This window comes from Microplitis demolitor, chromosome 4 (assembly GCF_026212275.2).
Source record: "Microplitis demolitor isolate Queensland-Clemson2020A chromosome 4, iyMicDemo2.1a, whole genome shotgun sequence".
NCBI lineage: Eukaryota > Metazoa > Arthropoda > Insecta > Hymenoptera > Braconidae > Microplitis > Microplitis demolitor.
In genome coordinates, this window is record NC_068548.1 from 22700884 (window position 1) to 22712288 (window position 11405).

Here is an 11405-nt window from a genome sequence, read left to right on the forward strand (position 1 = left end):
ACTTGTAAAAGATAAAATTAAATTGATAAAAGGTTAGATCCTTACTCTCGAGCCCCAAGCAGTTGCTATGAATTTTTCTTTTTCATAAAGAGCAAAACGGTTTTACGAAAGAAACATGTGACATTTTTTTTTTAATGAGTATGTCAAATGCTTCTAACGCTAAGCAGCGAGCTGTTCGGAAAATCATATACAAAATATTGATATCAATAACGAATGCATTTTCTTGATCTATTTTTTTTTAATTTTTCAAGTTAGTGCGCATGCCAATCCTTCAGTGATAATAGAGAGAAGATAATAAAAATAAAAATATAAATGGAAATGAACGAGAATAAATGAAGATGACGGAAAATAATGCAGTGAAGTTTTTCAGCACAGCAATAAGTTACACTAATTATTTATCAAGTGTGGCTTATATGTTGTGTTGAAAAAGTGAGGTAATGAAAAGTGCAATTGGGTTTCAATTTTTTTTTTTTTAAAGGATCAGCAGTATTTTGATTTTATTACACATATCATTTAGTCTAAATAATAAGGAGTGGAACGGATTTTATTTTTGATTTTTTTTTTCTAATTTCATAATCAGACGAAATTTGATTATTTATTTTTCCTTAGATTAGTCGAGTGGTTTCGATTATTTGATCCTTATTTAATTTTTCTCAATTCAAGTGAATGCCTCGTCTTCTTTCCTCGAGTGAACTGTCCGCTTGCATTCCCCAGGCACCTAAAAAAAAAAAATTGTTTTAGATGTGTTCTAATTTTTCTCAAGTACCCAACACGTGACTTTTCATCAAATAAATTTTCTGGTACTCGTCCACTGATTTCTTGCATCAAAATTTTATGAAACATTTTCAGAGTTTAAACCCTTCATACTTACTCCTCATATTTATTTACATAGATTAGTATTTAATAAAGACATGGGTATCAAATAAATCAATTATTTATTGAGACACACATTAAACTACAAAACGTTGATTCAAATTTAGCCAAAAACACAAAAACAAAAAATAATAATAAAAATGATGATAAATAATTTAAAAAATAAGCGGGAAATTATTTTTGAGCGGCAATTGGAGTATAGGAATGAAGATAATTTTCCATGTTTCCAATTTTATCGGCATGCTGGCGCCTGATGTGTCGCATCCAGTGCGGCTTCCTCTTGCATCTGTGGGGGCAGAACGGGCACTGGAACGTCGGATCCTTGCCGCATTCCCAGCGTATGTGTCGCATCAGCGAGTCCTTCCGCATGTAATTTCTCCCGCACTTTACGCAGGTGAACGGACGATTGTCTTTATTTTTACCCATTAAATTACCTCTGGGTATTTTTATTTGCCCCGCCGGGGTCTTATTATTGACCCACTGGCGCAGCAGCTCGTAATTCTGGAAGATCGCACTTAAATCTGAAATAAAATACAAAATTTTTAGATGAAACAAAGATAATAACAACGACAACAACCCACTGGGTAGTTAAATATATTTTTGATCTCGATTCCACTGCCCACCACCAGACATCCGAGCATTGGATCCTCAGTCGTCCAGAGTTTCGTGCAAACCAAAGTAACAACACACAGCAACTCATCTTAGAATAATCGACACACAGAGACAAGTTTTTTAAGAAAATGCAGGTCGTTTTCAAATCACTACATGCTTTCCTGAAAATCTCCAGAACGTCTGACGACGCCGTCATTAATTTACAAAACGAAATTCATTTATTTGTTTTTATTATCAACTTTTTTTTATTTATTTCGTCTTCAAGATAGCAAACTTCAATAAAAATTTTATGCCATTAGTTAAAATGAAATTTCATAAGAAGTACAAAGACAAGTAAAACATTTTTTTTAAAAATCTGTAATGTTGATTACAGATGGGTGCTCATGTGTCTTCTTAAATTTGTCTGCCTGACGGTTTTGTACGAGCAATAGACACACTTATATTTCGGCTCGCGATTACACTCGATTCTCTGGTGGAACTGCAGAGCCTGCAAGGTACTGTACGCTCGCTGACACACTCCGCAGATGAATTTTTTATCGTAGCCTTCCAATAAACCGAACTCATCTGTAAGAAAAAAATTTTAATTTGTTAGTAATGACAACTAATTAATATTTTTTAAATTAAATTATGCTACGAAAAGTGAGAGGTCAAATCCTGATACTTATTTTTCTAACAAATTTTAGCTCAGAAATAATTTAAAAAAATAAATTTGTTATGGAACAAGTGACGCAACGAGTAACAGTATGATTATATTTTATTAATTTGCTTTTAGAAAAATATAAACAATTATAATAAAAATATGATTTAGTTTTAGGAGTGCGTTTAATGAAAAAGTGCTGAAAAAAATTAATGGTTGGTTAGTAAAAACACCTGGAGTGAAGTATAAAAAATAAATTTGATGATAAAATATGTCGGAAGTAAATGAAGCTTAGGTGATGGCATGTATTTGGTGTCGCGCAGAATGTTTCGCGAGTTTGTCGCGACGATAAAATTTTTTATTGCATGTCGCACATGTGTGCTTGGGCTCTTCGACGTGGAGTTTCATGTGAGCGGTCAAGTTGTGTTTGTAAGTAAATTTTCCATTACAGATTCTACACTGATATCTGGGATGTTTTCCGCACTCCATGCGCATGTGACGTCTCAAGCAGGAAGCTCTCCGGTAGACGCGGTTACAATTTGGGCACTTGTACGACGACTGACCTCGAGTCGTTGTCGTCGGCTCGGGAACAGAATTTCTCATCGGCAGATAAATATTCGCCAAGTTTTCAAATCTTGGCTCTGCTTCTGGATTATTCGCCTCCATGGGCCTGAACTCAGGCATACTTTGATACCTTGCTCTGAGCCATGGACCTGAAAAATAAATTTATTTATGAAGTGACTGTTCGAACAAGAGACTGAAAAAATCAAAACCCGTCTTGTTAATTAGACACTTTTTTATAAATTAAATACCAGGAAATCTCAATCTAAATAAAACCTCTCGTCTCATTGATAAATAAAATAATTGATAATTATTCTACTCTCGTTATATTTTTATGACATTTTTATTAAAAAAATAAAACAACAACAATAACATTAGTAATTGACTATCTGTTTAAAAATGGCAACAGTATAAAACTCTGATAAATATTTAAAAACAATAATTATCATCTAAAATAAGCTCGAGGACTCTGTCGCGATCGGGACTCGCGGTGATAAATCAGACGAAACGTTGCTGCTGCAGTGCGGGGTTTAATTTTTCATCGACTCCCGAAAAGGAGAGATGGATCCGATAATGCCGAAGCAAACTGTGCTTGTGTTTGAATTTAGCATAAAATATTATGCACTCAAACTGTGCTTCCTTCCCGCACTCGAGTCTCTTGTGTCGCTGGAGTGAAATCATTCTCCTGTAATGCCTCCCACAAGCCGCACAAGGATACACTCTGCTGGTATCCTCGTCAGAGTGCTGTTGCTGATGGTCTGCTGAAAAATAAATTCCATTAATTAGTCAGACAACTCTCTTACCACTCGCTATTTCTAAAGCAAGGACTCAGGCTTCAATTAAATTTAAAAAAATACACTCTTTTTTAGAAAATAACCCTCAACAATTTGTTTTTTATTAATTATATTCAAATAATAATAATAATAATAATAATAATAATAATAATAATAATAATAATATAATAAACCTTTCCAAAAAAAAAAAAAATTATAAATATCGTGGAATGAATTGGAATCGTTAATTACTACACTAATTAATTAATTAAGAGTCAGAGAGACAAAGAACTACATTTGAATGTATGAAAAATAAATCAATAAATTGATTAATTAATCAATTAACTCACTTAACATAATTAAGTATACATACAATAGGTACCACAATTCCATACTATGAAATTAAAAACTAAAGACGGAAAATTTAATTAAAATGTCATACTCAATAAAATATATAAGATACATATTTATAAACCTTACGAAGTAACTAATTTTTTTTTATTTTCATCATATAATAATTTGTTTAATATTCTTTATGCCAATAAAAATAATTCAAATATGATTTCCCAAAATCGTATTTTTTCGTATACTTTTTTTTTTTTTAAATAATCATAACCCATTTTATCATTTGGTAATTAAGAAAAATGTTAATATGATCCCAAGTAAAAATTTTATTTTTTAAAATATGCAGCAGAGGTGCATTTAATTTTTCCAATAAAAAATTCTGTTGCTTTATTAAAGATCGTAGATTTTTTTTTTAAATTTGAAAATTGCCGCGAGATTTCAAAGTTACGATATTCTTAAAAGGTAACCCAATTTCTGCATACAACTCATATATTTTATCAAAACGAGCCTTACCAGAGGTCTCGCTATCTTCAATTTAAAAAATCAAAATTTTCAAAAGTTCTAAAACTCAAAAAACCTTTCTATAATTTTTCATTCGCGTAAATAATAATAATCTCACCAGACAAATTTAAATCTCGTAAATTAACAATAAATCTCGTATAATATCATTTACAAAAAAAAAAAAAAAAAAAAAAGTTGAATTCTTTAAAAACGGGTAAAAAAATTTATTTGAAAAGAGCACTTTTGTGAGCCTCAAGTTGATTAAATAAAATCAGTTACGTCTGTATATAATGATAATTAATATTACTATTTAAATGAACGGAAAAAAAATCCCAACTAATTTTCGTTGCAGGCACAATAGTAAATGGCGACTAATTCGCTATAAATACTGATATAAAAAATACTGACGTCTTCAATGTTATTTCAATTTGACGTCCGTTTATTATCATACTTATTTATATTAATAGTAATAACAATTAGTGTCTATTCATCGCACAACAATTACACAAAAATATTCTCTGTCATAAAAGTAAATTTTCAAATTATTTATAAGAATACATATAAATAATAATATATATCTATAATAAATTTTCCAGAAAATGCTCTTTTAATTTTTCTCACACTCATACTTACATTTATTTATAATTATAAGGCCGCTTTCAAATTATCTACCCAACTTTAATCACTTAATTAATAAAACGCGGGAACGCGATTTGAAAATATAACGTTAGTAAGATACTGGACTAAAAACTTGTAATCCAAATTTTAATTTTGTTACATTTAAAATTTTTTTTTAAGTAAAAAAAAATCGAAGCACCCGTTTACAAATATTTAAACGATAGAAATATATACTATATATTTATATATAATATTTTTTTTACATACCCAATAAATTGTCCTAAGGCTCGGGTAAAAAGGCCGTAAAAAAAATAAATCCACTCACTGTTACTTGATTTTTATTTAAAATAATTATAAATACTTAAAGCAGATATTGATAGATTATTTTCCGGTTTGAGTATTTCTGCGCGCGCAAAATCAGCATTCAAATATTCAAAAAATTTTAAACATTTTTGTTCGTTTATTTATACTTATATTTATATATTTTCATTTATTAGTTCAAAATAATAAATAAAAATAACAAAAAATATATGAATATAAATATATAGAAATTTAAATGAGGTAGGTGTGTGAGTGTGTGTTAAGTGAAGCGATTTTTACCGAATAACGGTTGTTGTAGATACCGTAAAATTTTCTACGATGCTTCAAACCCAGATAAAAATCTATTTTTTTGTGGACGGTACGGTATTTATAATTATTTTTAAAAATATTCCAGTAAAAAATTTTTTAAAATATATAGAGAACAAAAAATTTATCAAACTAATTTTATTTTTTTTTTTTTTTAATAATTATTTTACTTAATTATTAGAGAGTATAAAAAATATATGGAATATCTTCATAAATTAGTTTGATAAATTTTTGTAAAATTTTTTTTTCAATTACGTAACAGTGATATGAAGACCGATGATGATAATAATTATTATTATTATTATAATTTAGTAATTAAAATTACAAAAGTTAATCGCGCGAGCCCTGAGAAACTTCGTCGTAGGGCATCTTCTGGTGGTGACGTTTGTAATGGACCGTAAGGTTACCGCGCTGACGAGCTTTGTAGGGACACTCGGGACACTGAAAAGCCGGAGGTTTGCCTCCGCACTCTACCGTCTCGTGTCGACGCATTGTGCTCTTCCATCGGTAGCCTTTGCCGCAGAAGCGGCACCGGAATTTACGCTGCTGCTCGTGGGGCAGCCCGACGTAGGTCAGATCCCGCGGCTGCGGCAATACTTCAAAGGAATCTGGAAATATTACCTCGCGGGTTGAACGCTCACGTGTTATTGTTGTTGTTGTTGTCGTTGTACTTTCGCTGAAACTACCGTCGAGTGAACGGGTGCTGCGACTCTCGCTGCTTACTGTCGATCTTGTTTTCTTCATTGGAAATTTGCTGGTTCTGTTTCCGGTGTATTCCGAACGAAGAAGTGAAATTAGTGCACCCATTCCTGTAACAATTGCCCGGGCGAAAAAAAATATATTTAAAACAAAATCATAAAATAATAATTGTTTAAGTGAGGAATTAATAAGGGGGGAAGTAACGAAAGAAATAAATTTATAACGTAATAATTAAGTTATGGGAACACTGAGAAAAATAATTTATTTTATAACAAAAAATTTATTACTTTTTTTTTGTTATTTTAAATAAAATAAATGATTTTTTATTTTTAAATATTTTTAAAAATATTTTTTATCGAATTGACTTTTATTTTAAAATAAAATAAATAATTTATAAATAATATTTGTGATGAACATTTTCTCAGTGCGTGGGGACGTTGACAGGACCGACGATCACGATTATGTGCAGTCGATGATGATTGTTATTTTTTTTTGTTGCAGGTAGAATGTAAAGAGGATTTAAATTATTTAATTAACATAAATTATAAAAATATATAATTAATTGAATAATAATAATAAATAATAAAACCCATAACCAACCCAACACAAATGATTCAGCCATAGCCCTGGAGATGTGCATATAATTATATGTACCCATGAAAATATTTTAACCAATTTATGAAACAGTGTTTGTTTAAAGAAAGAGTTAATGAGAAACTGAGATGTGAATACTATTAAAACAAATTTTTCAAAAATTATGTACAAAAAAATTTGTTTTTTTTTTTTTTCACCATCTCTACTTTTTAATACTTCAATATTGACAAATATACAAATTTTAGACCACAAACAAATATAGAATGTCTTTTTTTTCTACAAAACGAACATATTTTCTGCATTGACTCCATGGGATGCGTCAATGCATTCTTTTTTCATATTTCTCAGTGCATTGATTGCACAAAATTTCTTTTCTTGTTCACCACTGACGATACCTGAAACAAAACATACAAAGTGTGTCAGTAACTGTTCCAATTTAAATAATTTTACTAGACCTTTCACTATTTGTTCAATTTTAAATTTGTGTCAATGCAGTTCCTTTTTATCGCCTGATTTCTTCATTTGATATCAATCAATGTTAACTGAAACAAAAACAATAGACCAAAACAAACAAATTATAAATAAAAATGAACTATATATTTATTTTAATTAAATACTTTATTTACTATTAATGTATAATGCGACTTTTATTAATAAAGAAATTATTTAAAAATTCATTGCAATCGAATTTTAAATACAGCTTCCATAAGCTTATTTATAATAAACAAATTTTGACACACCGGTTACAATTTAATTAATTAAATTATTATTAATTGTCTTTTTTTAGTATAAAAAAAAATATTTATTATCATTTGATGTTTCATTTAATTAATATATTTTTAAAATTTTCTGTACACTTCAATACTCATATATTGCTTCCACAGTATTCAAAATATAAATTATAAATTATTTGTTAGAGAATTGACATTTTTGTACTGTATCGTCAGTGAATGTTAATGCAGTAACTAAACCCTGGCATCAAATGATAATAAAAATATATGCATACAATCAATGTATATAAATGTCATATTTATTGTACAAGTCCCAATAAATATATTAAATTAAAATTTGTGTTTAGTAAGAATATGACCATTAAGATTAAATTTCCTTTTCGAACTAAAGCGGCAATACGGGCAGTGAAATTGTGGAGGCTGACCGCATTCCAATTTCAAGTGACGTCTCAATGATGACGAACTTGCGTATATTTTTGAACATTTGTAACAAGCATATCCTGGATCACCGTAGGATACGGCTCCGCTTCTTCTTCTTCTTCTTCGCCCTGAAAAATATCAACAATATTAATTAATAAATTTGAAAAAAAAAATTTTGAAAAAAAGCAAACAATTAGAGCCGTTAAAAAAATTTCACTAAAATATCAAGTCTATTATATATATGTATATCAAAAATTGTTTTCAAACCCGTTTATAATCTATAAATAAACTAGTACTACTGTTAAAATATCGTCATTTTTATTTAAATTAAATATAAATACAATATTCAGGTAAATAAATTAACAACGATTGCCGTCATGGAGCAATTTGAACTCAATTTGTCTTATAAATTCTTGGTTGCCACAGCTAAAAAGTACCGGCCAACATTCTGGACTTTCTCTAACGTGACGATGCAGCGATTTCCTCCATTTGTATGTTTTTGAACACGCGATACACATATTTTTTCTATTCCCTGTAAAATAATAAATAAATATTAAAAAGTTATATACATATTTTATAATAAAACATAAATATATACATATACATATTGGCCGGGTGCAAGAAAAGATCAAAAAAGAGGACCGGAATTTTTTGCGAATATACATATACACAATTCACACTTTTTTTATAGTAGTATATGTTTACGCACATGACCAATAAATATACATTTACATACATGAGAATTTATTTATTTAGAAATTCATGTAGAAATGAAGAAATTAAAATGAAACATGCAAGTGACAAAATATTAAAAATTTTGTTTTATTTAAAACATCTACTATTTATTTATTTATTATTATTATTATTATTATTATTATTATTATTATTATTATTATTATTATTATTATTATTATTATTATTATTATAATTAAGAATGCATTTTGCGTATATGTTTCAATAAATTGCAGTGTAATTTCATTTTTGTCGGACAAAATGGACACTCATATTTAGGAAGCTGCCCACATTCTTCCCTCATATGTCTCAGCAATGATTGACTCCATCGATAATATCTTCCACATCTATTACAAATATGTACTCTTGATTTCTCTCCAACGCGCGATGCAAAACCTAAAAAAAAAAAGTTTTTAATATTCTGTTAGTAAAATTTTGTAAATTTTTAGGTTAGACTATACCGCAATAGAATAAACAAAATTAAACACGGGTATGTACATAAAAACAAATTATTGTTTATTTATAATTTGAACATTTGCGTGGTAATTTTTCATGTGATTAATCAAATTAAATTTCATTGGAATAATCATTTGGCAAACAGGACACCGGTACAATAACCGTCCGCATTGTTTGCGAACATGCCGATTTAATGCTACTCTTGATGGAAATTCTGTCCTGCATTCGCTGCAAATATATGCACCTGAAATCAAAATTCAATAATTAATTACTGTCTTTGAAATTTATTTTTGAAAATCAAACGATTCTTTAAAAACAAAGCCAATATTTTTGATAGTTAGTATGGAAAAAGAAACACTATAAACAGATATGAGTAAGTTTTTATTATTATTACTTTCTTTTTCAGCTATAAAATTATACAAATTTAGTGCCAGCGTAATTGGGACCTGACACGATTGTCTTGTTTAATTCGAATCCTAAAGTCTTGGTTATGTTTATTTTTCAAGTGTCGTATTAAATTATTTTTGAGGTTAAACAAATGGGGGCAGTAAGGACACGCGAAGGGATTTTTCCCGCATTCTTCGCGGATGTGTCGCTGCAAGGATTTGCTCCATTTGAAGGTCTTGACGCAGTTCGAACAACGAAATAGGGCCTCTGAAACAAAACAATGTCCTTGTTAGTAAATTATATCAGTCAATTAAAGTAAAAAAAAAAAAAAAATACAAGCATAAACGATATTTACACTAAATAATTCAAAGTATCACAAGAATTTTGATTACATTGTATTTCTTTATTAATGCAGTTACGAAAATACATGAGTTTACAAACGCTAAAAGCAATAAAACTTTTTTTACTTTTTAAGTTCATTTATTTTTTAAAAGTAGATACGATTGTTTGGATTAAAATAAATGAGTTCGCTAGCTCTAGGAACAAGTGAGATCCTTTGTAAACTTGTCCCAGAAAGAGAATGAACTTCGAATCGCCCCCACTACCGATTATTCCTATTCTGCGCACGCGCAGAAAAAAGTGGGAGAACATTTGGTACTGAGAACACCCAGAGTGGGGGTAAAAACCGAAAACACCCGAGGTACACTCTCTTGCTGGGAAAATTTAAGTGTTGTTTTACATTAACACAAATTTAAAATATTATGTAGTATATAATTGACAGCAACATTAAAATAAGTGTGGATTAATAATAAAAAAAAAATAAAATCAACGAGAACCTGAAAATAAATTAGTGGCACAAGAGACGACATCTAGGATATAAGGCAGTTGTTTAATTTATTTAAGGGCCGTTGAGACGAACAAAACTCGTTGAACTCGACGTGGTATTAATTAGTGCGTCGACGAGGGAATTTTAAAATGCTGCTCCGCCTGATGCGCCTGGAGTATGAACGCCTTGAAGGCCGCGAATGGGCAGAGTGTGCACTTGAATTGTGGCGGTTCGCACTTATGTTTCAAGTAGTTGCTCCACATTTTGTAGAACTTGCTGCACTTGGTGCAAGTGTAGCCGAGCATTTGATCGCCCATGTACATCTTGCGATAGGCTGGAACCAAACAAAAACAAACCTCTATTAATCTGTAACACAAAACGTCTCAAGGATCAGCAGGTAAATTTTTCCAAACAAATTATAGCCAGACGGTTCACATGTAAAGATAAATTATTGTTTTAAAATTAATTTTGTATATTAACCTTAATAAATAAACATTTTCAAAAAACAATTACTCAAAAAAAAGCACTCTTACAAGCATTTATTTTTTTTTTTTTTATTTATAGCGAAGCCACTACACTTGACAATTATAAACTCATTCAGTATTTAGGTCTCCACTACAAAGTAATTATTCAATTAAACCATTAATTAGTTATATTCTTAATATTTATTATTGAAATTTGAATAAAAAGTTAATCAATTAAAATGTTATAGATTATATATGTTATTAAAAATTGAAAAAAAAAAAAAAAACCCTAATGGGTATTAAAAATCGTTTTATATTTTTTCTTTAATATTTTTGCGCTTAAGAAAATTCTTAAGTTCTTCTTCCTCAGAAGAGAAAATTTCATCTTCTTCTTCATCATCTAAGCCGTCATCATCATCATCGGCGGTTATTTCTTCAGCTTCAATTTTTCCCTGCATCTTCTTGAACCGGATGTTTCTCTGGTGTCTCGGAGACTTGACATGTCTCAAGAAGTTGCTCTTGTACCCACTACGGAACCCGCAGAGGCTG

The 11405-nt window shown here is 29.8% G+C and overlaps 2 protein-coding genes across 3 annotated transcripts; both read right to left on the reverse strand.

Moving 5' to 3' along the window:
* Positions 1-918: 918 nt before the first annotated feature.
* Positions 919-2892, reverse strand: LOC106694066 (zinc finger protein 468). Of its 2 annotated transcripts, none has more exons than XM_053738315.1 (2): positions 2686-2892; positions 919-2049 (listed from the first exon to the last, which is right to left on the reverse strand). In XM_053738315.1, exons 1-2 carry the CDS (start codon positions 2804-2806, stop codon positions 1853-1855), a joined length of 318 nt encoding a protein of 105 aa, XP_053594290.1. In that variant the 5' UTR covers positions 2807-2892; the 3' UTR covers positions 919-1852. The 2 variants fall into 2 exon arrangements, with proteins under 2 accessions (XP_053594290.1, XP_014299622.2); XM_014444136.2 differs by having other exon boundaries at positions 2497-2892.
* A 951-nt stretch (positions 2893-3843) lies between these two features.
* LOC128667260 (longitudinals lacking protein, isoforms F/I/K/T-like) lies at positions 3844-6462 on the reverse strand. The gene has a single exon (XM_053738316.1). It carries the CDS (start codon positions 6352-6354, stop codon positions 5878-5880), a length of 477 nt encoding a protein of 158 aa, XP_053594291.1. The 5' UTR covers positions 6355-6462; the 3' UTR covers positions 3844-5877.
* Positions 6463-11405: the final 4943 nt, after the last annotated feature.

Bases quoted from the DNA above. Each gene is read 5' to 3' on its own strand.
- LOC106694066 (XM_014444136.2), bottom strand. From the start codon at position 2,806: ATGCCTGAGTTCAGGCCCATGGAGGCGAATAATCCAGAAGCAGAGCCA. The intron at 2,050-2,496 runs GTGCGACATGCA...TTTTTCTTACAG, and splicing joins CGAAGAGCCCAAGCACACAT to ATGAGTTCGGTTTATTGGAA.
- LOC128667260 (XM_053738316.1), bottom strand. From the start codon at position 6,354: ATGGGTGCACTAATTTCACTTCTTCGTTCGGAATACACCGGAAACAGA.